The sequence below is a fragment of the Lycium barbarum genome, chromosome 10 (genome assembly GCF_019175385.1).
Source record: "Lycium barbarum isolate Lr01 chromosome 10, ASM1917538v2, whole genome shotgun sequence".
Taxonomy (NCBI): Eukaryota; Viridiplantae; Streptophyta; class Magnoliopsida; order Solanales; family Solanaceae; genus Lycium; species Lycium barbarum.
Window position 1 is genome coordinate 36,919,232 of NC_083346.1, and position 27,848 is coordinate 36,947,079.

The following is a 27,848-nucleotide window of genomic DNA, read 5'->3' on the forward strand; positions in this document are numbered from 1 at the left end:
TATCTTTCATGTAATAATCTCATTGTGTTATAATTGTAGAATTTGCAATTACTTTTTGTTGTTTTTCTCTTTGAAGGAGCAAAGAAGGTATAATTTCGGTAGCAATGCATCCAACTCTTGGCACAAGAAGGTTTATTATTCCATGTCACTGGAGAAGTAGTTTTCGTTTTGCAGCATTATTTCAGCAGGAAAAGAACGTACCCTTTACGAGATCGCCAAAATATTTAAGTAATCTATTGCTGTGTAAGAGTTCGAATCCAATCGATATCAATATACCAACTGGAGGGCGGAATGGATTGTCACTTTGTCATTTTATTTATTGATGTTTCGGACTGATCTTGATGAGAATGAATACATTATTCGATTTTTGTTCTAATCAAATCGAATGTAGTTCACTCCCTTTACTTGATCACCCAAGTATTTTAGCAATCTCTGTTATCATGGTTTGCAAATTTTACTCCTTGAGGAGTGTTAGAGGCAAATCTATGTCATTGCCTCGTGCCTCCATCCTCTAACTTCGAAAAGCCAATCAATTCAACGAAGCAAAAAAGGTAAAAGCCAAAGACAATTCTCTAATTGAACTGGAGGATGTTTTAGTTTCCTTCTCATAAATGAAATAGAAATACCATTCATCAAACCAGACATATATAGTGTTACAGTACTTCAATATTATCACATATATAAAGCTTGTTCCATTATCCCCTTTCTTTATTCTGTCCTTCCACAAGCATCACTAAGCAGCAGTCAACATGTCTCCAGGCAATTTCTTGGTTACAAAGGGTAAATAAACCTAAGGGGTACTTGATATATTGTAGTGATACTTTAAAAAAATCAAACTTATCCCTTATTCCCTAACCCCCTTTTATTCTAGTATGCAATCCATCTGATACTTATAATTAAAATCTTAAAAACATAGGCTTTAATGACCCTTTGCATCGAAAAGTTAATTTAAATAACTTCTACTCTGGAGGAACATTAATAGGCCAACCAGTGTTGCTGAGCCTCCAAGCGTTGTTCAGCTCCTCGGACACTACTTCTATTGTTGGGCGCCTTCTCCTTGTTTCAGCCACACAAAGTACTGCAATTTGCAATATGGAGTTCAATGCCACTCGGTTTATTAGTTTCCCTTTCAACGTCGGATCTTCAAACTCAGTGATTGGAAGCTTTCCTATGCTCACATCCCTTGCCTGCATCAATTCACGAGGATAATAATATATGGTGGCAGTGTAAACAAGAATGTCAATTTCATATAATTTTTTTATACTTCAACTTCTCAATTTATGTGACATGCTTTCTCTTTTAGTCCGTCGCAGAAACAGTTAATGACGAATTTCAATATTTAGAAATAATTTAACTTTAAACTTTCCATTTTCTCCTGAATGAGATGAATCATGGCCACACAAATGTCTGACATGTTTTAGACCATAAATTTCAAAAAAAAAAAAAAAAAAAAACCTTTCCTACACTCATGCCCAGTCAAACGCTTTTATGTAAATTGGGACAGAGGGAGAGTAATAAGCATGGATCCATGACGTGCAAACACAAGGTTGAGAGTGCACATCTTGGGGTTAAGATGAAACTAGAAAAGAATAAACCTTAAAATCAATATTTTCATTTTCCACCATCCATAAACAATGATGCCCTAAGCTGATACGAATTAGGGATTTGAAGCTTATTAGAGTGGTACGTTGAGCTAAGAGAGTGGGACTTGACCGTTGAGGTAGTTAAAAGAATCAGATGGGTCCCAGAATAAAAGCTAGACAGTTCAGTCCCTTAGTAATTAAATGACAAGTTTTGATAATTACAGATTGCACCCTTAGTTTACTATTTCAGGACACTTTTGGTCCTTGATAGTTTGTTAGAATATGTCAGACGTGTAGTGGGATCCATGCCAGATATTGTACTGGCATTGCCCTTATATTGTACTGATTTGCTCAGAAGAAGATAAGAAATATTCCCTATCTTAATTTACCCTAGCTAGCTTCTTCTTCTTATTTCATTTTTAGCCTTATTTCTTCTTCTTTTTCTTAGCTGTTTTTGTGCACTGCTATCAGTGGTATCAGAGCAGATCTCTGGCTCTGTGGTGAATCAATGGTAAACGAAATGCAAGAGACGATGAAAGTTCTTCAGAAGCTGTCTCAAGACATGAACAACTTTGCTAACAGACAAGAACAACTGGGGGCAAATCAGGAAAAAGCAGCAAGGAATCATGAAAGAGTGTTACGTCCCGTATTTTTATACATTGGGACAACCCGGATTAACTATGATAAATTAAGGCCAAGACTATTCCGGGATTTGAAGTCGGGACTTTTGACCTTTGATTTTATTTTGAGACATAAGTTGTGTATGAAATTGTTAGCTTGAACACTTAGGAAAAATTGGGACCATAATTCATAAATTTGGAAATTAAAACTCTTGCATAAAAAAAAAAAAAAGGGAAGATGTGTGGATTGAAGTGGTCCCCACACATTGTTGTGGCCAATTTTAATTGGTCCAACACATGTGTGGGCCCAAAGACAATAAGAGATATTTTAAGGGGACTTAAAAGATGACCACTTAGTCATCTTTCTCTCATTTCACATTCCCACACTTAGAAAATAAAGCAAGAAGTTGAGGAACCAAAACCATGGCTCACGGCCAAGACCATGGAAAACCAAATCCAAATCAAGCCCCTCTAAAAATATTTCTTGGGTACAAATCAACTAATTAGAGGTCCCTAAGTAACTTGGAAGCATTGTTGGAGTGATCAAGTCTTTCATTTAAGAGATTTGCAAACCCTAGCCTATTGGTGGATTGAAGAAGAAAGGTGAGATCTAATCTTGTTTTTGAGTTATAAATGTTGTATGCATATTATAGTATGTCAATATGGATGAAAAATCATGAAATGTAGTATGTTGGAAGTTGGGTCGTGTATGGTGTGTGAAGTGTAAATGGGTGTTGTGACTAAGTGAAGAATTAACTCTATTTAGTATGTTGATTGTTGTAGGGTGAAGAAATGAATGAGAACTATCGATGTATGTATATAGGTGGGTATGTAGCCGTGTATATGGCCTCCAATTTGTAGCAAAGAATGAATTAATATCGCTTAGCGTCGAAATGGTTGTTGTGATGACTTTTGTGTTGGAAATGAGCAATTAATAACTCAAGATTGATGTTGAGAATTTGTGGGCTGTTTTGAGGTTAGTTGTGCGTTTGACGTAAGTTGTATATTTTATGAAAATCATATCGTTCTATTGTGGATTGTGATACAAAACATGACTTGAAAATGAGGAAAGTGAAAAAAAAAAAAAAGGGGTTGCTCGGCTAAGGGGACTGTTTTCGGGCAACATAGAGAAAAATTCTTGGCTTGTTGGAAAAATTATGTGAATTGTTTAGAATGTTCTTGAATGTTGTTAGTATGGATTTGGGTTAATAATCGAATGTACGAACGATATTGTGGCTTGAAAGTAAGCCGTTGAAACGAATATTTGGAAAGTTGTTGAAAGATGTAAAAGAGAGCTATTACTGTTGTTTTGCCTTTCGAATTGATTATTGATGTTGCTAGGTTGGTTATTGTGGTTGTTGTTGTTGATTTTGAGCGAGATAAATTCTCGGGATGGCCTATTTATAGGGGAAGTGCTGCCGAATTTTCTGTAGAATTTAATGATTAGTTGGAAAGAATGGCTCAAGTGCCCTTAACTAATGTTTGGTATTCGTTGGCGTATTTGTAGACCTTGGGGAGCCCGAGGCGTGGATTGGAAATTTACTTTAGATTGGCTATTTTGGAAGGGCGTACGAGGTATGTAAAGTAATCCTCCTTCTTCGGCATGCCTTAGTTAAAATAGGCTATGATATAAGCCTCGAGGAAACTCTATTCTCACAATCCGAGCATGTTTATGAATCGCATTTGTTCTTTGGCATCCTTGCCTTGTCATGGCAAAACATTGATCCTTATGTACTTGGAATCCATAATTTGTAAAGATTACATGAAAGCTGATTTTTGTTTTAAAGTTCATTCTTTAGCGATTTCAAAACTTCAAACGCCCATAATTTCCTCAGAAAAGCTCGGATTGCTTTGAAATTTTCGTAGGAGTTTGTATGATATAAAATGAGTATGTTTTTCATAGGCGGGCTCAGTTCGGGTCTATACTCGTCCGTGGGTCCCGCGACGCCCTTTATGTAAATTCGACAACTTTGAATCAAAAAGTGATAATTATCATTCCGATTTCGAATATGACTATTTTACTTATCCTTCGGATTTATAATAATGATTTTATGCATATGATTCCTCACTACTCCGCTCGTGCCTACTATGATATCGTTCGCCGGTTCCCGGGCCGGTTCTATTGTCGTGCGCTTTTTGATACATTCCGGTGTTATGCTGTGTTTATGGTTCACCGTGCTCCTCGCTCGAGGGCCGGGTTCCACTTATGTTTGGCGTTATGCTGTGTTTGGCGTTATGCTGTGTTGTGATGTGTGACGGGGATTCGGAGATTTGAAACTTTCTGGTGTTATGCTGTGTTGTGGCGCCATCGACAGGCGGGCGACCACATTTTCCAGTGCCCTATGCATAATTTATACTTTGGAAATAAACATTTTGATATGTATTATTTTCTATATATCTGATTCGATTATTATTCAGATTTATTTCTGTACCTTCTGCTTTGCATACTCAGTACATATTTCGTACTGACCCCCTTCTCCGGGGGCTGCGTTTCATGCCCGCAGGTACAGACGCACAGCCTGGTGATCCACCTGTTTAGGACACCCTTTCTGCTATTCGGAGTGCTCCTCTCTTTCCGGAGCTTATACTTTTGGTATATATATTTATTAGTGCATTTGTATATATTCGTTCATGGGTACGGCGGGGCCCTGTCCCGTCAAATGATTTTGTCGGTCTGTTTAGAGGTCTGTGGACATGTTTGTGGGTTGGGGTCTTTCTGTATAGATGTATGTACATGTCGTTTGGGCGATCCCATACGCCGAGGCGGCCGGTCCGCATATGTTGTTTGGGCGATCCTATACGCCGAGGCGGCCGGTCCGCATATGTTTATATATTGCTTGGTTAGCCCTGTGTGGCTTTTGTTGGTATTTTCTGCGTGCAGGGTATATTGGATAGTCCGTAAAACAAAGGAAACTCTGCCGAAATTTTCTGGAAATTACCTAAATTTGAAATAAAGTCTTGTCGGCTTCCGCCATATACTAGAATGAGTTGATAGAAATTGCAGATAATATTTGATAGATGGGTTCGGGTGCCCAGATCGGTCACTAGTCACGGCCTACGGGGTTGGGTCGTGACAAAGAGCTCTTAAGGAAATTGGAGATGCTGTACAGGGTGAAAGGAGACCAGATAGGGGTAAAAGTACTATTCCTTTGGGAGAAGAGTTATATTCACCTTCAGATACACCTTTGCAACTGGGAAATTCTTCAGACTCTCATTTGGTAAGACAACCTGTTCTTAACAATTATCAAATTTCACAAGGGTTGACATCCCATAGTCAGCAGATTCCTGTTTCATCCACTCCTTTGTCAATCCCTACTCCTCCAGCACCCGTATCATCTAGTTTCACTAGTCAAGGAATCTACCCACAAATCTTATCTAACTTGCAAAACCATGCCTACCCTTTCCCAAGTCAACAAGCAACTATTCCCATATTTTCCTCTCAACTCTCACCTGTTCTAGGAATGCAATCTCACTTTCAGATCCCTTATTCTCAATCTGGAAATCCTTCATACACCCAATACCAAACTTATCCATCATATTACCATCAGAATACACAAATTCCTCAACCAATATACCACCATACCCCTTTTGTAGCCAACACTCACCCCTTACCTCAGTAATACTTACCAAATCAAACCACTCAGTTCACACCCAACCCAAGCAATTTCCACTCCCACTTACCAATACCCAATTTTACCAAATATACTAAAATAAAGTTTCCTAAGTTTAATGGAGATGACTTAAGAACTTGGCTATATAAGGTGGAACAATTTGTTTCTGTAGAAGAAATCCCCATTCACCAGAGGATGGAGCTTGTGGCAATTCATTTTGATGGTGATGCTTTACAGTGGCATCAAGGGTATATGAGGAATAGAGGCCAAGCACCATTACCTAATTGGGAGGAATATATCAATGCTTTAGTTGATAGGTTTGGAGCTGAATACTCAGATCCCATGACTGAGATTATGAACATTAAACACACTGGATCTGTCAAGGATTATCAGAAATCTTTTGATAGTGTCATGACTAGGATTAACCTGTCAACAGAGCATGCTATCAGTATATTCTTAAACAATTTGAAGCCTGATGTTATATCCCATATTTTCATACATTGGGACGTTTTAAAATAAACGCGACAAGTTGGAGACAAGACTATCTTAAGATACGAAGTAGAAATTTTAACTTCCGGTTTCGTTTCGAATCACAATTTGTCTACAATTTTCGTTTGGCATGGAAGTGTTAATGGAAAATTGGGATTAAACTAATCACACTTGGATTAATAAGTGGGATTGGGAAGACAAACAAAAAAAAAAAAACAGCCCACTTTTAGGCCATGTTTGGCCGTGCATTACAATGCTTTGGTCAAGGAATCTTGACCCAAAATTAGTGTGATCCACATGTCCAAATCAAGGAGGGGAACATATAGACACAAAAATCTGCTCACTCCACATTTTCACAAAGTCATTTCAACATTCAAAGTTAGAGAAAGTACAGTGTAGAGAGAGGAGCTCTCGGCTAAGAGCTAGCCGAGAGTGAGGTTCAAGAATTTCTTCAAAAATTCCAGTTTTCTCCACCAATTTAACTCCTCATCTAGTGTATAAGAATGTGTAGTAGTTGTTGAAAAGAAACAAGGAAGTGTAGCACCTCAATAGAGTTGAATTTTCGGCCAAGGTGAAGAACAAGATTGAAAGGTAAGAATGCTTATTGTTCTTATGTTGTATGATGATTTGAATGTATAGTTCATGCATGTTGTTGTTGGATTGTTGTTGTAGTTGAAGTAGAGAGTGAGCCGTGAGAGAGGTGAATTCATGATTGATTTCATTTTGTATGTATTGTTGATGAATTGAATATGTATCAACATAGGTAAATGAACAAAGATTGTAGAAGTTTGGTTGTGATGTTGCATGTTGGATATTGGACTGTTTTTCTTGAAATGAAAATGAGCCGTGTGTTGAAGGTTCTAATGAAGTTATGCTTTATCTTCTTGAACATGTATTGGAAATGGATTGAATGTGTTGTAGTTGGATAAACGGATAAAAATCATGAAATTGTGGGAAGGGTGTTGTAGCCGTGAAAAAGGGACTGTTTTAGGGGAGATTTAGGGACTGTTTTGTGTCACATTTGGATTGTTATTGTTATGGACATTATGGTGTATTGTATGCTTGTTGAATATGTGAATTGAGGTGTTAAAGAAATGAATTATGATGAAGTGTATAGGCAGTCCAAAACCGTGGACAGTTTTGATGTTAGAAGTGAATTTGTGTGTGTTGAATGTTGATTCTTGTTGCAAACGTTTAGTGAAAGTAAAGTGCATTGATTCAAGTTGAAATTGAGATGAATTGTGGGCTGTTGTAAGAATGGAAATGATGCTAAAACAGTTCCAAAAATCATGAAATTAATGTCATTAAACATGTTGTTGTCGTTGTGAGGTTTTAGTGCGACAATGTAGCTATTTGCGTACGAATTTGGTGATATATTTATCGTGTGACTGCTGGTCGTATTTTACTGAAATTATATGAAATGAAGACATGAAATAAGGTGTAAGAATCATATGTGGTTTGCTTGGTATGTTCGTAATCGTTTGCAAGAATTCTGGGCACCTTTATGTTGTTGGTTAGGGACTGTTTTAGGCGTGTTGATTGGTTAGGGACTATTTTGGGCGTGTTGTTGTTAGGAACTGTTTTGGACATGTTGTCTTCTTTAAATTGGAAAGACTAATGATAGTTAAGAATATATTTTGCATTTACGTTGTTTGGGTTGTGGTAAAGTTGTTACACGAAAACGTTAAGGCTACGGATTATTAGGAGTAACTTGAGAATGTAGTAGCCGTATGTGAATCGTTATGGAATGTTGTGAATGTGGGATATTTGGAATGTTATGTGGGTTGTCCGGATTGGTATTGAACATATGATTATTGATGTTGGATTGGTTGTATGTAGTTGGTTTGAATGCGAACGAAACGTGGTCTAAATGTTTGAAAGGGATTGTGAGCGTCAAAATACGTATTGAATTCCCTTGTAGACTAATTGTAGCTCTTGATATCTTGATATAGGATAAGTGTATTTGGGCAGCAAGTACAAGTTAGAATACAACTAAACGCTAAAGGTATGTAAAGCCTATTCCTTCTTTCTTTTGGCATGTCCTAGACGTAAGTATGAAACGATATGAACCTTGGGGTAAATTCTACTCTCTAGTTCCATGCATGACTTATGATTCTATATTTCCTTAATGCTATTGTCACAAGCCTACTATATGATTGACTAATGAATGATGTATAGAAGTTCCTACTCTTAAAGAATTGCACAAATAGAGGCATACTTGACTTTCAAAAGCTACACCATGTTAAGTTGGTACATGTACACGAAATCTGAAACGTTTCTTGTTATAGTTTGTTATGAGACTTAAAAAGAACTGAATATGAATATTATTTTGACACTTTAGAGCTGGTTAGTGCTTCTCCATTGAGTCTCAAAGAATTAATTGCATATATGTGGTTGCTATTTATTCTGCTCGTGCTTACCGCTATATCCTTCACTGAGTCCCGGGCCAGGACACGTTCTCGTGCGCATATTTACTATATTAATCACCGAGTCCCTCACTAGAGGGCCGGGACACGTTATATATATATATATGTATATGATGATATGATGACATGATGATATGGAGATGGTGGCCAGGAGGGCATATTCCCTATTACCGAGTCCCTTATTAAAGGGCCGGGACACGTCTATGTTTATGTTTATGATGCTATGATTTTAATTACCGAGTCCCTCATTAAAGGGCCGGGACACGTTATATATGTTATATACAGAATGATTTTGCAACTTTGATTACAAAATTCTATAACGATATTGATATGAGAATGATACAGATGAAATATGTCCAAAGGCAAGTTTTATGAATTTCTAATTGTTGCATTGGGTCCTACATACTTTGTCTCCTTATGAGTCTATTACTACATTTCATGCTTTACATGCTCAGTACATATTCCGTACTGACCCCCTTTCTTCGGGGGGCTGCGTTCATGCCCGCAGGTACAGACGCTCGTTTCAGAGATCCGCCAGCTTAGGACACTTATTCAGCTATTTTTGACTGCTCTTTTGTTCCGGAGCCTAGCTTGTGGTATAACTCCCTTATGTTGAATTCATATGTGTTTATTTGGGTACGGCGGGGCCCTGTCTCGCCATATGATACGGTCATTACTCTTAGAGGTCTGTGGACATCTGTGTGGGTCTGTATATAGTTGTTGTTGCGTTGTATGAACATGACTTATGTTTGGGGCGTACCCATTCGTGATGGCAGCCTTGTCGGCTTGCATATGTATGTATGTTCGGAATGTTGCATGTAGTGGCAGCCTTGACGGCTTGCGTATATATATATAGGTGTTGTTGTTGAAAAGTTTTAACTCCTCAGAAGACATGTGCTTATGACATACAGAATTGTGACAGCTTTAGAATAACGTCCTGTCTTTTCTAAACAAATGAGTTCATGATAGGCTAGCTGTAAATGACTATAGTTAATAAGTGACATGAGTGTCCAATTCGGGCACTAGTCACGGCCTACGGGGTTGGGTCGTGACACCTGAGTTGAGTAATGCTGTTAAAATTGGGAATCCTACTTCTTTACCTCAGGCCTACTATTTGGCTAGACTTCAGGAGTCTAACTTTGCTGCCCAAAGCAAGGCCATAAAACTGACCACCTCTACTCACAATTTCACAGGCCAAAGGAATTTCCAGAATCACAACACCAGTAACAAAGGGAATGCAGTAAGTTCTAGAAGACCTTCTGCTGCTAATTTCAATAATCCCAAGAAGAAGAAGTTAACACCAACAAAAATGGATGAAAAGAGGGCTCAGGGTCTATGTTTTCTCTGTGATGAGAAGTTCACCCCTGGTCACAAGTGCAAGGCCAAAAGACAATTGTATTCTATGGAAATAGAGACAGAGGAGCTGAGTTGTTTGGAGGATAAAGGAGCAGATGAAGAGATAATGGAAGAACTAAGGGTGGAAGGGGAGGATCCTGTAGTGAATTGTGAGATATCCATTCAAGCTCTTAATGGAACTAAAGGGTACAGGACATTGAGAATCAGAGGTTTTACTGAGCAGAAAGAAATCACCATTCTCATTGATTGTGGTTCTACTCATAACTTCATCAATGAGAAGGATGCTCAGAAAATGGGTTTTATATTGCATGCTATTGATCCACAAGATATATCTGTGGCAGATGGTAGAGTCATTCAATCTATGCAGGGTAGTAAAGGGTTCAAATGGCTGATGCAAGGTACTATGTTTCAAGATGATTTCCTAGTTTTACCAATAGGAAGTTGTGATGTGGTACTAGGAATACAATGGCTATGCAGGTTAGGAGATATACAGATGAATTTTGGGAAGTTGTTCATGCAATTTATGTATGAAGGAAAAAAGGTGACCTTACAAGGCATATACCCTTCTTTCAAAACTGTAGATGCAAAGGCTCTTAACAAAATCTCAGTTGAATCAGCCCAGATATTCATGATCAAAGTGTGTCCAAAGAAGGGTGATGAAGAGGAGAATGACATAAGTGGGGAAGATAAACCAGTGGAGATAATGACTCTTTTAGAGGATTATAAGAGTTTGTTCAAAGAACCAACCAGTTTACCTCTTTCTAGGGGGGTATTTGACCATGGTGTTCCATTAATAGAAGGAAGTCAATCTGTGAACTCAAGACCCTATAGGTACTCACCTGTGCAAAAAGATGTAATTGAAAAAATGGTTCAAGAGATGTTGGACCAAGGAATTATTCAATACAGTTCCAGTTCCTATGCTTCACCAGTGGTTCTAGTGGGAAAGAAGGATGGCACTTGGAGGATTTGTGTGGACTATAGGGCCCTTAACAAAGTAACCATCAAAGACAAGTTTCCCATACCTATTATTGAAGAGTTGTTAGAGGAATTGGGGGGTTCTCAAGTGTACTCTAAAATCGATCTAAGGGTAGGATATCATCAGATCAGAATGGCACCATCTGATGTTCACAAAACTGCTTTCAAAACTCATCCAGGTCACTATGAGTACCTAGTCATGCCATTTGGGCTGACTAATGCACCATCTAGTTTTCAGGGATTAATGAATCACATCTTTCAGAAGCATTTGAGAAAGTTCATTATGGTATTTTTTTATGACATTCTAGTGTTCAGCAAGAACTTAGAGGAACATGTACAACACCTTAAGATTACATTTGACTTGTTGGTGCAACATCAACTACTGGCTAAGTTGAGTAAATGTGTATTTGCAGCAAAAAGAGTGGAATATCTTGGTCATTACATTTCTGCTGCTGGAGTAGCAACTGATCCTAAAAAAATGGAAGCAGTGCAATGTTGGCCTGAACCTACAAACCTTAAACAATTGAGAGGGTTTTTAGGGTTGGCAGGGTATTATAGAAGATTTATAAGGGGGTATGGAATTATTAGCAAACCACTGACAGATTTGCTCAAGAAAGATAATTTCCACTGGACTGACAAAACCACTACAACATTTGAAGAATTAAAAAGAGTATTGACTGCAGCACCAGTTTTGCTATTACCTGATTTCACAATTCCATTTGTGGTGGAGACTGATGCTTGCAATGTAGGCATTGGGGCAGTGCTAATGCAAAAGAAGCAACCAATTGCTTATCTAAGTAAGGGACTCTCACCTAAGCATCAAACACTTTCAGTCTATGATAAAGAGCTATTGGCTTTAGTGATGGCTGTAAACAAATGGAATCAGTACTTGATTATCAGGCCTTTTATTATCAAGACTGACCAAAAGGCACTTAAGTTCTTATTGGAACAGAAATTACACACAGGATCTCAACTTAAATGGATCACCAAGTTGATGCAATATGACTTTGTTATTGAGTACAAAAAGGGCAAGGAAAATAAGGTGGCTGATGCCCTCTCTAGACTACCTTTAGTGGAGTTGGCTACTCTTACATTATCCACAGTTAAGACTGATTTGCTGCAGATGATCATGGACAGCTGGTACTTAGATGTTGAATTGGCTGAAATCATTCAGACTTTGAAGAACAAGAGTGCTGAAATTCCTGGTTACTCATTCATTCATGAGCAACTAAGGAAGAATGGAAAATTGGTAGTAGGACCAAATGATAAGCTGAGACAAGAGATGATACAGTTGTGGCATGACTCACCCATGGGGGGTCATTCTGGTGTAGAACCCACCTACAGAAGACTAGCTGCATTATTTTTTTGGAGGAACATGAGGGAAGATATACAGAATTACATTAAGACTTGTGACATATGCCAGAGACACAAGTATGACACCACTGCCTATCCAGGGTTGATACAACCACTCAAGATCCCCACAACTGCTTGGAGTAGCATCAGCATGGATTTTATAGAGGGGTTGCCTAAGTCTAAGGGTAAGACTGTTATTTGGGTGGTAGTAGATAGGTTAACCAAGTATTCTCACTTCATCGGTTTGTCTCACCCTTATTCAGCTAATGACATTGCAAAGTTGTTTATGGAGCATGTGCATAAGTTACGTGGTGTACCTGAGGACATAGTTAGTGACAGAGATCTAGTGTTTACAAGTAGAGTATGGCAGTAACTTTTTTCAATGATGGGTGTGACATTAAGCACATCCACTGCATACCACCCTCAAAGTGATGGGCAAACTGAGGTGGTAAACATGTGCTTGGAAACATACCTTAGGTGTTTTTGCTCTGAGTCACAGACAGATTGGTTTTCCTACCTAGCTGCTGCAGAATGGTGGCACAATACTACATTTCACACCTCCATCCAGACTACACCCTATGAAGCACTCTATGGTCAACCCCCTCCCTTGCATCTACCCTATGTTGCAGGTGAATCTAGCATGGAAGAGGTAGATAAGAGCCTAGTCACTAGAGAATTCAAGTTTCAGTTATTACAGTATCATCTACAAAGAGCCCAGCAAATAATGGTGACACAAGCACAGATCAGATAAACAATACAAGGAAGGGGATTGGGTTTATCTTAAGATCCAACCATATAGACAAATTTCTATGTCAGGAACACATTTCTCTAAACTTTCCGCTAAATACTATGGCCCTTATCTGATTTTACAGAAGATTGGAACTGTAGCCTATAAATTAGCCTTACCTCCACAATTGCTTTTACACCCCACCTTCCATGTGTCCCAATTGAAACCATGTCACAAAATACCTGAAAACATCAATCACCCCCCAGTACTTGACCTTTCTAGCCCATACTGTCCACAACCACAGAAGATCCTTGATAGGCGAATGATACAAAAGGGGAACAAGGCAATAGCTCAAGTTTTAATCCAATGGGATCAGTTGGGAGAAGATAGAGCCACTTGGGAGGATTACAAGGCATTGAAGACTCGATTTCCTTCATTTCTTCCTTGAGGTCAAGAAACATTTCTAACAGGGAAGGTCTGATACGAATTAGGGATTTGAAGCTTATTAGAGTGGTACATTGAGCTAAGAGAGTGGGACTTGACCGTTGAGGTAGTTAAAAGAATCAGATGGGTCCCAGAATAAAAGCTAGACAGTTCAGTCCCTTAGTAATTAAATGACAAGTTTCGATAATTACAGATTGCACCCTTAGTTTACTATTTCAGGACACTTTTGGTCCTTGATAGTTTGTTAGAATATGTCAGACGTGTAGTGGGATCCATGCCAGATATTGTACTGGCATTGCCCTTATATTGTACTGATTTGCTCAGAAGAAGATAAGAAATATTCCCTATCTTAATTTACCCTAGCTAGCTTCTTCTTCTTATTTCATTTTTAGCCTTATTTCTTCTTCTTTTTCTTAGCTGTTTTTGTGCACTGCTATCACTAAGCACTGAAAAGTCTAATACATTTTACCTTTTTTAACAATATGAGTCTGCCATCTTCGCCTAAGTAAGCAATTTTTGTTCCAGAAAGGACTTGCAGCATTACAACTCCAAAGCTATAAACGTCAGTTGCACAAGTGAGTAACCCGCTCTTCTTGTATTCAGGGTCTGTATATATTCCATTTTCCAAAACATCTTCAAATACTTTGCTTTCTTCCATTCCTAGCATTTGTGATCGCCCAAATCCAGATAGCTTTGGTTCCAATGTCTCACTCAAAAGAATGCTGCTAAGCTGTCAAGTAAAAATTATTGGAACACTATTAGTAGACTATAATAGTCTGTATGTTTATACACACATATAGTGATAGAGAGGGAGGGGGGCTTAAGATTTTCTACAACAACTGATTACCTTAATATGGTTGTGAATGATGCAGCCATCAATATAATTATGGAGATATTTGATTGCGCATGCACAGTCCCTCAGTATTTTAACTCTTGCTTCCCAAGTCAAAACAGTGTCTTCTCCTAAATATTTCATGAACAAGCTGTAAAGTTAACTTTAGCTCGGCAAGGAGACAGAAATTATAGGAGATTCATTTTTATAGGACACTTTTTAAATTCTCTTAAATCTTAATCATATTTATAATATTGATTGGATCACTAATTAAACGTGTTACAAACCTTTTCACTTCCCCTATTTTCTTCTTTTCCCATAATATCACGTAGTTTTCATATACATGGCCCATTTCTTGAGGACTTGTTATTGTGTCCAATTGGTTCAACATTTCCGGTGCTAGCTGGGAGTTTTCTGAGTATGTTACTAAGGTATTGTTGTTTCTTTGGCATCTTGTTATCATTTAGATATATCAATTGTGGCTTGATGTACATTTTATGTAAAGTAATGGTTTTTATTGTTGATGTGGTTTTTTTATCCATTTGTTTTTGTTCTTTCCTGTTTAATGTGATTCTAAGTTTAGTATGCACTTGTATTGTTGCTATGAAATTAAAACTTGTCCTAACTAGAGAAGTTATGTGTCCAAAAAAATGCCATGGTACATGGTTTCTGGTCACAAGATGGATCCTTGATATCTTGAAATGGGACTACAATGTATAAAACAAAACGAATGCTTGTGAGAAATGTCTTGTGAGAGCAATTTAAACCACTTAAAGTCTCAATGGATCTTTTTCAAACTGCGTCCAGTCAAATAAGACCGCAAAAGATGAGATGAAGGAAGTAATATTTATGCGATTTTTACAAAGTTTGTACTCATTGATAGGGTATGCACACTGTGCATGCCCAAAAACTAGTTAAAGAATAAATAAAGATAAATTATTAGTGTTAATATTTTCGTTGGGCGTACCCAAAACCTAGTTAAAGAATAAATAAAGATAAATTATTAGTGTTAATATTTTCTTAAAGGATGGTGAAAAAAAAAACTAACATGACAAGCAAATATAAATTAAACCGACGTAGAGTAGAAAGTTAGAGAGCAGTTATGCTAGTGTGCTTTTTGAGTACCTTCATCTAAACCACAAAAAAGAACTTTTGTCCAACATTACAAATTCACAGAAGATGGAATTTTGCTTGTGGGTTGTGTACATATTATGCAAAAGATAATCCCTAAGCATAAGAAAGGTAGTTACTCCCAACATGCTGTAAGTATATGCCACCATGATACGTAGTGTATTTTTGATGTGCAAAAATCAACTAAATAAAGAGAGTTTAACTTCTGTGCACAGATGATGTATAAGACTTACACTATCAGATTAGAACTACCTACAACAATAAATATGGAACTCTCTGTAATAAGTCTAACTTTGGTAATAAAAATAAAGTAAATGATCTGATATAATAAATTAAAATGCAACTGATAGATTAAACTTCAATCCAATAAAAAGTTTTGAGGACGAGAAACTCACTGAGAAAATATTGAGCTAGATTTCCTGTGGAACAATGTTCATAAACCAAAAACTGATTTCCATCTTCATTACAGAAACCCAAGAGACAAATAATGCTTGGATGCCTAGCTCTTGAGAGACACTCAACTTCCCTATTGAAAGAGTCCATTGCATCTTTTGTTTTATGCATCTCTTTAATAGCCACACCTGTCCACTTGGTAATATCCCTTGATAAAACTCTCCCCTTCTTCCATGCCCTATCAACTTTCTTCTTATCATATTAATCTTCCCAATGTTTAAAGCATTCTCAATCTCAGCACCTGTGAATTTGTAGAGACCATTAATGGTAGGGGATTCCACGTTTTGGGCAATCACTGGCTTATTGCTTCTCTTGGAAATGCATTTCAATAGCAAAACAAGTATTGTGACAACTATTATGGTCACTATGATTGCAACAAATTCTTTTTCCATATAATAATCTTTTTTTTTTTTTTGGGTGACTAAATGCTTCTCTAATATCACCACTAGCTAGGTGCACTTGTATCAATTATGTGGTCCAACTATAAAATTCACTCAGATGATTATATTAGGAGATTTTCAATAATTTCTAACAAAACAAAGCTCTCATGTATTATCCCGGAAAACAAATTAAGAACTTAACTGTTTTAATTAGAAGGGAAGATAAAACAAAAATAAGAATTTTGCATTAGCAACTGATCACTCAGTACCAAACCTCTCAGTTACCAAAAAATTTAAATTAAAAAGAAGCCTTTTTAATCTTTTTTTCTGGTTCTTCCTCTCTTTTATTTCAATTTTTTTGTTTTTCAAACCTTTAGCAGATCATTTCCTTAAGATATTCAAGAAGTAAAGCACACTTCAACTCACATTTATGCTTTTACGAGGATACGAAAATATTCGAAAATCATAAATCGCGAAACTAAAATAAAGAGAGAAATCGATAAAAAGCACTCATAAAGTACGTAGAAGTGAAAATAAAAAGACCTGGACCAAAACCAAAGAAGAATGAGAAGACGAAAGTAGAGCAACCTCAAATGAAGGAATATGTTCAGTATTTATACGTCTGGAAAATAGGAAAATACAAGAACGTCAATTTTCTTGTTAAATTCACTATGCTTCCTTTGTCACTCTCTCAGGGAAACCTTGATATCGCCGGATATCAACTAAGGATAATGGGCCACTTTCGTTTCATATTATTGATGTCAGTCCAAAGGACTACCTAGTTATTGCCTGTGGATCAATCTTCCCTCATGAGTCACATATCCCTGTTTCATCTCGGGTAGCAGTGTACGCCAATCGTGCAAGACCAAAGTAGCTATACAGCTTTTCATGCATAAATTTGCTTATATGATCACGTTTATGAGTTATTCAGATATGCATATTTTCTTATATGCAAGTTTTCAGTTTAATCATTAACCTGCTATTATTACTTACTGTTTATGATCCAGAAATACAGATTTATTGTGCAGATTATTATCCGTATGCAATTCTCGCCTCAATATTCAGTCGATGATGCAAACTGAGTATGTTTGTCTTCATGTTTTTCCTTTATGTCTTTTTTCTTTCAAAATGCAGATCCTTCTATTAGTTCAGGAGGCCAGCCTAGCAGACAACAAAGTTGATAGCTTCAGACAGTGGTGAACCGATCATATTCCTTCAATGGTGGCTCACTTATGTTTTCTATCCATATTTAGACATTTTCTATTATGCGGTACACGTCTTGTGCAAATGCTGTAGATATTTCCGTGACTGATTAAATACTAGTTCAGACTTAGTATCCATTTGGGTATTTCATATGCTTATTATCTATTAAGATGCGACTTAGACTTATAATTTCCTCTGCTTTGATTTATTTACTAGTTTACGTAGGATGTTTAAGTTTTATGATTATGAATTCGCTCGATTTGGGGTAGTTGGACGCCAATCACTATACCTTAGGAATTGGATCGTGACCGGAGGACACGAAACAAATAAATAATAAACTGCACCAATCAATTAGCTAAGTCGGTAAAAAGGAACAGCTCAATTTTGATAGACTTCTTTTTTTATAATTTACATTAAGTTGTATCCTAATTATTAACAATAACTTTCATCTATGCAAAGATTTAATTCAATTCATGTAACTCGATTGAAACTTAATATAATTAAGTTATATGCACCGTCAGAGAGACTGAAATTTATGAAGAATGATAAATTTCTCAAAGTTGTCATTATACAACCCACGTTTACTCTCCCCGTCAATTCAAGTAATGAGTTACATCAAAAAGTAATAGATAATTGAGAGGTACTTAGGATTATTTCAAACTAGGAGCATAAGGTGCAAGTCATGTGCCTATATCACCTTTAATGAATTTGCAACAATTGTGTTCTGCTCAGGTAAGAAAATGAACTGTTCCCACCTTGTTGGAGTTGATTGAGAACCTCATATCTAATTACATTAGAGAAAGCCTCAATTTTTTATATAAAAGTAGCGATAATCTCATTTATTAATTTAGCTATAAATCGACATTATTATAGTAAGAGAAAAAAACCTCTTCATGAGGGCAGTGGCTGCTACATCTCATCCTTACTAGCAATAACATGATAGAGAAAGGAAGATAAATAGACTACATTGATGAGAAGGAACACAAATAGTTAATGACACACCTATAGCTTCGACAAGATGCACAGTAATCTTAGCTCGGCTTGCAAAGTACCCTTGGAATGAAGTAATCACACATGAGCAACCCTGTTTATGGAGAAACAAGTTAATGTGATCATTTACTACTATGTTCTGGACATTAATACCTTCAGAAGGTTATTATTTTATCAAGACAAATATCAAAGCCTAGAGGAGCCAGAAAATTTTCAGAATTAATGCACTTCACAACCAGTGGATAACATATTCTCCTTTTTCTCATAATATGCTTGCAGTGGCAAGACACAATATTGAAACAGTAGGAACTGATTAAAAAAACATTTGAAACAGTAGTAGCAGGTAGAATATAAATTAAAGATGTGCACTGACTACTAAAACCTAAGATCCATGCAAATAAGACCGTTTTATTGTTGCAATTTAGGAATCCAAAAGTGCTTGTGAAGAATCTCTGCTCCACACTAGTTCTCTTAGGTCTTTGTACAACATAAAAAGCAGAGCGTTGATATAAGAGTAAGGACAAAATTATAACCCAGAAGTCAGGATCTTAAGAAGAGTCTCTATGTATTGCAAATCAATGTTCCACAGCCCACCTCTCTTTGAACATAGACTCTCTGTGAATGGTCACATAATGTTCTGCCCAATAGAAAAAAAGAGAAGCGGGAAACTAAAAGAATTGCTGCCCTAAGGCAACATGCACTTGATCTAATGTAAGACAGTCTGAGAGGTTCACACTAGAAGCAGGTAAATGAAGCAGAGGCATAACAAAAATCATATCTCCAAACTACTGATTACTCGCAGTATGAGGGTCAAATTGACACAATTTAACTTTCTTAATTGGTGTCAATCTTCAAACAAAATGGGAGAAAGATAAGCTAAGTTACATGGATTCCTTTATGGGAACTTTTCGAGTACTGATCTGCACAAGTATCCATTACGGACATGCCAATTTTTTTTTGGCTAATTTTTAGAGTACTTTGAAGAATCTGCATGAAGCACTGACACCCCTATCACTTCCCACTGACATGAATCGTCAAAGGCAAATGAAGGATCCACATGAAGGATCCACATAACATAGAAAAGAAATGTATTTTCTAAACCGATATGCAACAGATTAACCACATCTCCGCCACCCATGCATTTTACCTACACCTTGAGTTAATTTTTGTGGGTAGAACCTCCACCCTTCACCATTTCTAGCCCCACTGGAGAAGGGGTTGAAAGATTATCGACAAAAAGACTTACAGACGTAAGTCTAACTTATCTTTCTAGACTTAACATTCTGCCCTTTTGTCCTACGGTAATTGATTGACCAAAATCAGAAGCTCTACTTGAACTCGTTTCTTTTCTGGACTCTAACCGTACCGTATCAGTGGGTCTCCGTCCTTGTGTCCCTCTACGAAATTGCAAGCTATCAGTAATATGCTGCTGGCTAATGAAATTTCACAAAGTTCAGTGGTTCAATTTTCAAGGATAACACTTAATGTGTATGCAATCTCTTCCCCTTATATAGGCAATTGTTGATTTCTTCTCGTTAACCATTATTGAACTCTCCTCCTAAATGGGTATAAATCAATAAATAATTGTTGCTAAAAGGAACAATGGAAGGAGAGGATTTAGACAACAGAAAATATAGAAGTTATAAACAGAAAAGTTCAGCATTTCATCAATCACAAAATACTTCCAGTTCAGAACAATTACCAAAATAATATAGTTCTAAAACTCGCGAATAAAGGAAACTCTAACTAAATGTTCATAATTTTACTTGAGCTCAAGAAATGAAACTCAAATAGCAGCACGTAATTAAGGAAAATAATGGTAAGAAATACAAAAGAGTAAAAGACTAAACCTTGATAAAACAAAGAAAAGATCCAATAAAGGAACCCCACACTGCAAGAATAGCAAAACACTGACAGCTATAAGTTACCTGCAAGAAAGCAACCCAAAAATATCAAGAAAATTACAATAGTGAAAAATTGCAAAAATCATTCCGTTCCAAATTATAAAGCAGAAATTAATGTCACCTTCTCTATGGTTTCCTCCACCCCTTCTAGTTTCTCTTCAGGAATATGAAGCACGCTTTTATTAGAATCCGATTGAATAACTAGTGATGAAGCATGAACAGTAGATTGGGTACAATGAGTAGCGGATTGTGTGATGAGCATTCTAAAGCTCACTTTTAAAATGCTATTATTTAATTTATAAAATGCCATGATATAATTTAAATACACTCTATAGTATGTATTTTTCATCAGAAAAGTCACGAAATTTGATGTTCCAACTTTAAAATAAAAATTAAATAGCTCGACCAAACGAAACGTGGCAGTATTTTCATACCTATATGTTGAATCTTATTATTTGTTAATTCTATATCCATCTTAAGACAAAAGTGACAAGTCCTCCTCTCAAGATCGATTAAAGGCAGTCCTTGATATAAATACTTCATGGAGTACATCAAAAGAAAATATTTGGAATAGAATGAGTCTGCACCATGTGATTTCAGAGAGTAAATCAAGAAAGGATGAACAAGCCTATAAAGAGCATCAGTAATAAAATGAACGATAGTAATATTTGGAACAGAATGAGTCTGCACCAAGGGATTCATCTTGCGAAATGAAAACATATGCTGCAGGGAAAGAACCGTGGGCATTCTAACTGAGATCAAACGCCTACAAAAGAATGAGAAAATACATTTAAGACTTGAACAACTAATATCATCAGTATTCTGCTTAAAAAGTCTGTGTCCTCTACCTTGAAGACTGATATAGATTCTCAAAGTGTTCCCTTACTCTCCATAACGTGCAACCCGTAAAGAGAAAAAATCATCAGCGATCATAAAGATCAAGAAAATCATCCGACCTTCAGACAAGGGGGAGCGAAAAGACAACTATGGCATTGCAAGAATCACAAGCCAACGTATTTGCCAACTTTTCCCTGACATGGTTAAAAGAAGGTGCTGATATGCATAAAAGAGGGCATTTAATGCCAGAGTCATTTACCTCATCCGTGGCAGAAAACGCAGAATGTTTGATCAAACTGGCACATATTCTGCATGAGCGATGAGAAATATCTTGCAAAAGGAAAGATGAGCAAAGTTCTTATGGAAATAGTCAAAGGAGTCCTTCACAAAGTTCTTCTTCGGAAGAAGAATCCTCTGTAGTCAAATGACCAGTGTCTTTCATTTGCCTATTCAGTCCTCCTAGTAGACAATAAATTTCATTTGTTTGGCCACTGGAGGTATCTGCAACCAAAAAGGGAGAAAAGCCAGAACCCGTATCGACCCAAGCACATCCTGGAGACTTTCTTACACCGAAATCCCGCATGATGGCCCTCACTTTTGCCAGTTTGTTCCAACACCCAGCATCCGCATACATATTAGCAATCAAAACATAGTATCCAGGATTATCGGGCCTCAGCTCCAGCAGTTTCTCAGCTGCCCACTCTCCTATCTCAGTATTCCTATGAATCTTACATGCTCCAAGGAGTGTTGCCCACATTTCAGGTGTTGGTTCATAAGGCATCTTTATGATGATTTCCTCTGCCTTTTTGAGTAGACCAGCCCTACCAAAGAGGTCAACCATGCAAGAGAAGTGCTCCAAATGAGGACTTATACCATAAGTACTTTGCATCTGTTCAAATAATTTCTGGCCCTGTATCACAAGGCCTGAATGACTGCAGGCAGACAAAGCAGCAATCATGGTCACATGGTCTGGTTTTATATGGAGCCTTACCATCTCATTAAATAGTTCAATTGCTTCTCTTCCTTCACCTTGAATACCATATCCTGCTATCAGCGAAGTGTAGGTAACTGCATCTTTCTTGCTCATCAAATTAAATAGCTTTCTAGCTACTACTACCTTTCCAGATCTTGCATACATATCCACAAGCGAATTCCACAAGAGCAAATGTTCCTCAAACCCTTCACGCCTTGTAAGATAGCAGTGAAATTCTTTACCATGTTGTAGATTTGCCACCCTAGCACAAAGGGGGAGAATGGCTGCTATAGTGATATAATTTGGCTCAACACCAGAAAACAGCATTTCTCGGAAAAGAAATGAAGTTTCCTCAGACCTGTCCCAATGTGCAAAGCCAGATATGATTGTATTCCAGGTAATTACAGTTTTAGAGCCAACAAACTGAAACAATATGTGCGCCTGCTTAAGTGCCTTGCACCTGGCATACATATTGATTAAAGCGTTTCTTACATTATCAAAATCATCAAGGTGACTTCGAATCACTAAACCATGAATTTCTTTTCCAATTTTTATCAAACCAGTGTGGGAACATGCACCCAAACCAATAAGTGTTGCCACAGGTTCTAGCTGAATTCCACAAGTTCTCATTTGAGAGAACAATTTAAGAGCCCCAATAAAGTTACTCGTCTTCACGCAACCTCCAGCTATGGTGTTCCAAGTAATAATATTCATTTCAGCACCAGTAGCCCTCATTGTATCAAAAAGCTCAAAAGCTTTACTCCACATACCTTTGGAAGCATAAGCAGAGATCATTGAATTCCAAGAAACTGCATCCTTAACTGGCATCCTATCAAATATATCACGTGCAACATCCACTTCCCCACATTTCGCATATATGGAAACTAAAGCATTCTGGACAAACAAGTTACCCTCTAGGAAACTAGCATCTATAGATCTGTGAATATCCCGGGCAAAAGCAAGATTTAATTGTTCACCACAGGCCTTTAGAACAGATGGATAAGTGAATTCATCGGGTCTTATACCTCTATTCACCATCTTCCTATAGGCAGAGAATGCCTCTTCATTTTTCCCTCTTCTAACATAAGAAGAAATAAGGAGATTCCAAGGGAGAGGGTGCAAAATATTTGAAGTTTCGGCAATTACATGAGCATCATCAAGTAAACCAAAGGTCGTATAAAAGGTAATTATCCTTGGTACCAAATTCCAACTATGTGCAACGCCCAAATTAATAATGCAGGCATGAAGCTGTTTCCCTTCGGAAAGTGACTCACTATTAGTACAACATAATAAAAGAGATGCTAATGATTGTATAACAAGATCACAAGGGGTTTGAGAGGAGACATGAGTCTGAATTAGAGAAAAAGTTCTAAAGGCTTTGCATATGTGACCTTGGCCCGCAAAGTCCTTCAAGGTTGTCAGTAGGCAATCCACCATAGTTTCATTACTTTTACAAGGCCCTGAAATACATTCATGAGAACTACACAGCAAGGACTGGCCACAGTTTCGGGGGTCTGATTCTCTGACACTCCTCCACTTTTTAGGTATGAACTTCTGAATTTGGGACAGAGGAAGGTTTCTTGGCTGCGCACTGAAGCGGGAGGGCATAAACTACAAATGGTGAAACTATAATGTTTCACCATGATGAGTAATAACAAGATTGGGGATGGGTATTGTCTGCATTCCCACGCATTTGCAACACCAACAACAATTTGTAACAGCTTGAAAAGATTGATTTTTAGCCAATCTACCCCTGCAAAAGAGAATTATATAGTGTAAGAGACACAATAATGGAAAAAATTCCATAAAACTCTGCGTGTTTAACTAGAAAGATAAGATGCAACCAAAAAGGGAAATAATTAGTAAGCTTTCAAACACATTAATATGAAACTGGAAATCATACTGTCCAAATTTTTATGACACTCTTCTATGTTGGAGCATCCAAAAGTAATTAATACCCTCATATTCCTATACAACTTTCACGACTTTCAAGATTTCAAATTAAACTATTCAAGTTTTGAACTTTCATATCACGGTTTACTATCAAACTAACTTTTCAATAATCATTTCCATATTTTCTTTCAATATCACTGATACAACACATGACTTAAATGAACATCTTACACTTCATGTCCAGTCAAATATCATCTTATAAATTGGGATGGTGGGAGTAAGACTTATAAGCAAAAACAGGGCTATGTAGGACCTGTAGTACTCTTGCATTTAAGTAGCTAGTTAGTTACAGCATTCTGGTGCATTTGTAAAATACATAAATAAAAGGCAAGAAGAAAAAACTCATAATTTCCATCAAAATCACCCAAAAATTTTCACTTTATCAACCCACTTAAAATTTTCATTTTTTAATATCTCTGCAATCATGCAGAATGCACTTGAAGTTTCTGGAGGAGTTAATCCGATATTCAAGATTACATGATATCACATATTGACCCCAAAAATTGGTCCAAAGGAACCTTAGCAGCTAAATGGGAAGATAAATAGAGATATAGAGAGAATATATGTACCACGTCCGAAGGCTCCAGCCACGGTGGTCGCCGGTGAGAAGGGAAAATAGTAGCTGTGGAGATTGGAGGATGAGACAAGTGAGAGAAGAACCTTTTTTATGGGTTTAGTGAAAGGGTTTTGACAACTTTTTCCCTTTGGACCTTAGAATACCTTTTACTAGTCAATTTGTCTGCGCGAAATAAAATGGTGTTGATGCATAATGATCTACATAGATACCATGAAGGCATAAAATACATAAAGAAAACATAGATCCCCTTTGTTTATTTCATGTTCAGTCATACATTCTTTGATTGGGAACTCAAAGCAATGAAGATAATCTTTGTAGATATTGTTATATTAGAAACCATTTATCAAACGCCACAAAAATACCGTTTGTATTATGATTTTGGCAATTCTATGTAACAGGAGTCCTTATATCTCATTATTCTAAGGAGGAAATATATCTAAGAACAGTAAAGGTCTCCATTTCTTCAATTCATTGCAGATATGTATTATGATCATTGCTTCGTTGAGGATATTTAGCATGTTTGTTTTCAGCTTTCCAACTCCCACATTGATTATACTTGAATTCTCATCCATCGAATATTTAGGTGTATCATTGTTTACTTGGTTCCCATCACTGACTATAGTTAAATTCATTTCTTTTGGACCAGGTTTTAGTGAATCATTACTTTCCTCGTGATTTTTAGGCTTCTGGGAAAGTAATTTTTAGGCTTCTCTTTTTGAAATTCAGACTATTAGTCATTACCTGTGCTGGAAATAAATCCATTTTCACCCTTAAAGAGAAACATAGTCAAGTTTGTTACAATGAATGAACCTAAAAAGAAATTTTAGAAAAGCACAACACAAAGACAAACAGAACACACCAGTAATTTCTTTTTGCATCTGCTATAATCGTTCTTCAAGTCTTGAAAGAACTGGCGAACACTCTAAACCTTGCTTATCATGAGGTAGTTCAACAAAATAGACTTTCAAAACACCTGGTATCAAAATATTGTATAGCAATAAGTACTTTAACAGGCAAGAATTAGTAATGTACAATCAACACCATATGTGTGTGTGTGTGTAATAGTTCAAGGATACAATTTAAATGAGACACATGTTACATCTAACAATGATTAAGACTTGTGTTTTACGTCCAACTTAAACATATCAAAGTATGCAGCTAACACAAAAGAACTTCATTATTTCAATTGAAATTTAATCTAGATCCACATATATCCCAACTTCAGATGTTACTTACCACACTTGAAATTGAAGTCATTAAGATTTAACTTGATTCCTTAAAAAAATTACTCGCATACACAAAGAACTATCCAGAAAAGCTTAAGGGGTCGTTTGGTGTGAAGGATAAGCAAAAATAGTCCCGGGATAAAATTTTAGTGCCTCCTTATCCCATGTTTGGTTGGAATAAAAATCCGGAATAACTAATCCCGGGATTGTAGCCTTATTTTATCCCACCTTGAGGGTGGAATAACTAATCCCGGGATTAGTTATCCCAGGATAAGTTGTTTCCCAACCAAACGAGCCCTAAGTATTTTATTACCTGTTGTTTTCATTCTAGATGAAAATTTTCAAAGTTCGACAAATACAACAAAATACCCAATGTAACCCCACAGGTGAGGGTCTGGGGAGGGTAGGATGTACGCAGACCTTACCACCTTTGTGAGGTAGAGAGGTTGTTTCCGATAGACCCTTGGCTCAAAAGAAATGTAACTGACGCAGGATTATAAGAAAAATGAGACAACAAATTAGCAATATAGAAAACAAGTGCAGCAACAGATATTAATAACATTGGAAAGTTCGACAAATAACTATAGAGATTATAGTTCCTCGCTAGTTCATAATGTTCTCCCATTCAATGGCTCGACACATGAATTTCGCAGGAGAAAGAGGCATTCTCAAAGGATTTTGAGCGGAAGTGTAAAGTGCCGATGCATTCAATGAACCAGCACAAAGAAATTTTATGAGGATACTTATCCACCATTAGATGAGAAGAAACAATTTTTCTGATCCATCTCTATACTCTATAGCAGTTCAGAAGAACGAGTATTGATTCTAACTCGATTGATTCTTGGGATAATTACACCCCAATACCTTTGGATCATCTAGTTTACAAAATAGCCAGCAAATGTATAGGTTCTGTATATTTATACTTAAATATACATATCAGAAGCATAGGTTTTGGGCTACTGCCGTTAATTAAGTTTGGCATACACGAAAGAATCCCATTGATTCTTATCAGAAATGCGTAAACTATTATAAAAGCTCTCTTTGGAATTTATTCAAACACCTTGGGTGCCAACGTAGAAAGTTTCCTTGTAGAAATCCATGGATTTTCTTAAAATAAAACAAAAACAAAAAGATGACCAGCATAAGCATATATCCCAAAATTTAATTCCTCCTAATTAGAAACACTCAGAAGAAAGAAAAAGAAAAAAAAAAAACAAATATCCCCTTATACGCGACTCAATGTTAAATAACTACTTTCAGTATTTATCAAACCTTCATTTAATCAAACATTGAAACATTACCATACAATTAGTATGTTAGAACAGTTGAATAAATTAAATTAAAGAATGAAGGAACAACATTTTCAAATTATTCACAAATGTATAACGGAGTTCCACAGAAATATTGACATAAGCTTAAAACAGATATCCAGCAAACCTTTGAATGTATTTATATTACTGAGTGGGAAGCTCTTTCTTGCTATGGTTGCAAGTATCAACTATCAAGTCTTTTTGAGTGAAGTGAATCTTTTCTTCAGAGAGAAGGCATGTGTCCCTCCACTCTCTGTTTATAGTTATCTGTGTGTAGAAAATACTAGTCCCTTAAAGTATGCAATAAACAATTTTGATCCTTTAAGTTTCTCAAAAGTTAACATTTTTTAGTCTCCATCAAATATTTAACATTTAGTGTTGTTTAAATTTGACGAGAACAATGGCAAAAGAGCTTTAACCATAAACATCAAGGAAGTCCCATTAAATCCCATTAAATTAACCTCAAAAAGGTGCATCAGACTTTAAAAGTAAATC

At 36.8% G+C, this 27,848-nt stretch overlaps 1 protein-coding gene, 1 long non-coding RNA gene and 1 pseudogene across 3 annotated transcripts; 1 reads left to right on the top strand and 2 right to left on the bottom strand.

Annotated features, from left to right (window-relative positions):
- Positions 1–577: 577 nt before the first annotated feature.
- On the bottom strand, positions 578–21,662 carry LOC132616194 (probable receptor-like protein kinase At5g18500; annotated as a pseudogene).
- Positions 1,996–5,070, top strand: LOC132616195 (uncharacterized). 2 transcript variants are annotated; one of them, XR_009573042.1, is made up of 3 exons: positions 1,996–2,806; positions 3,711–3,778; positions 4,708–5,070. It is a non-coding gene; the product is annotated as an uncharacterized LOC132616195 (long non-coding RNA). The 2 variants fall into 2 exon arrangements; XR_009573041.1 differs by having other exon boundaries at positions 1,996–3,778.
- On the bottom strand, positions 21,025–27,628 carry LOC132616193 (pentatricopeptide repeat-containing protein At1g71490). The gene is made up of 4 exons (XM_060330805.1): positions 27,481–27,628; positions 25,677–25,790; positions 24,810–24,862; positions 21,025–24,040 (listed from the first exon to the last, which is right to left on the bottom strand). The coding sequence occupies exon 4, from the start codon at positions 23,893–23,895 to the stop codon at positions 21,685–21,687; it is 2,211 nt and encodes a 736-aa protein (XP_060186788.1). The 5' UTR covers positions 23,896–24,040; positions 24,810–24,862; positions 25,677–25,790; positions 27,481–27,628; the 3' UTR covers positions 21,025–21,684.
- Positions 27,629–27,848: the final 220 nt, after the last annotated feature.

What these genes read in the sequence shown, in the direction of transcription:
- LOC132616193 (XM_060330805.1), bottom strand. Translation starts at nt 23,895, where the DNA reads ATGCCCTCCCGCTTCAGTGCGCAGCCAAGAAACCTTCCTCTGTCCCAA.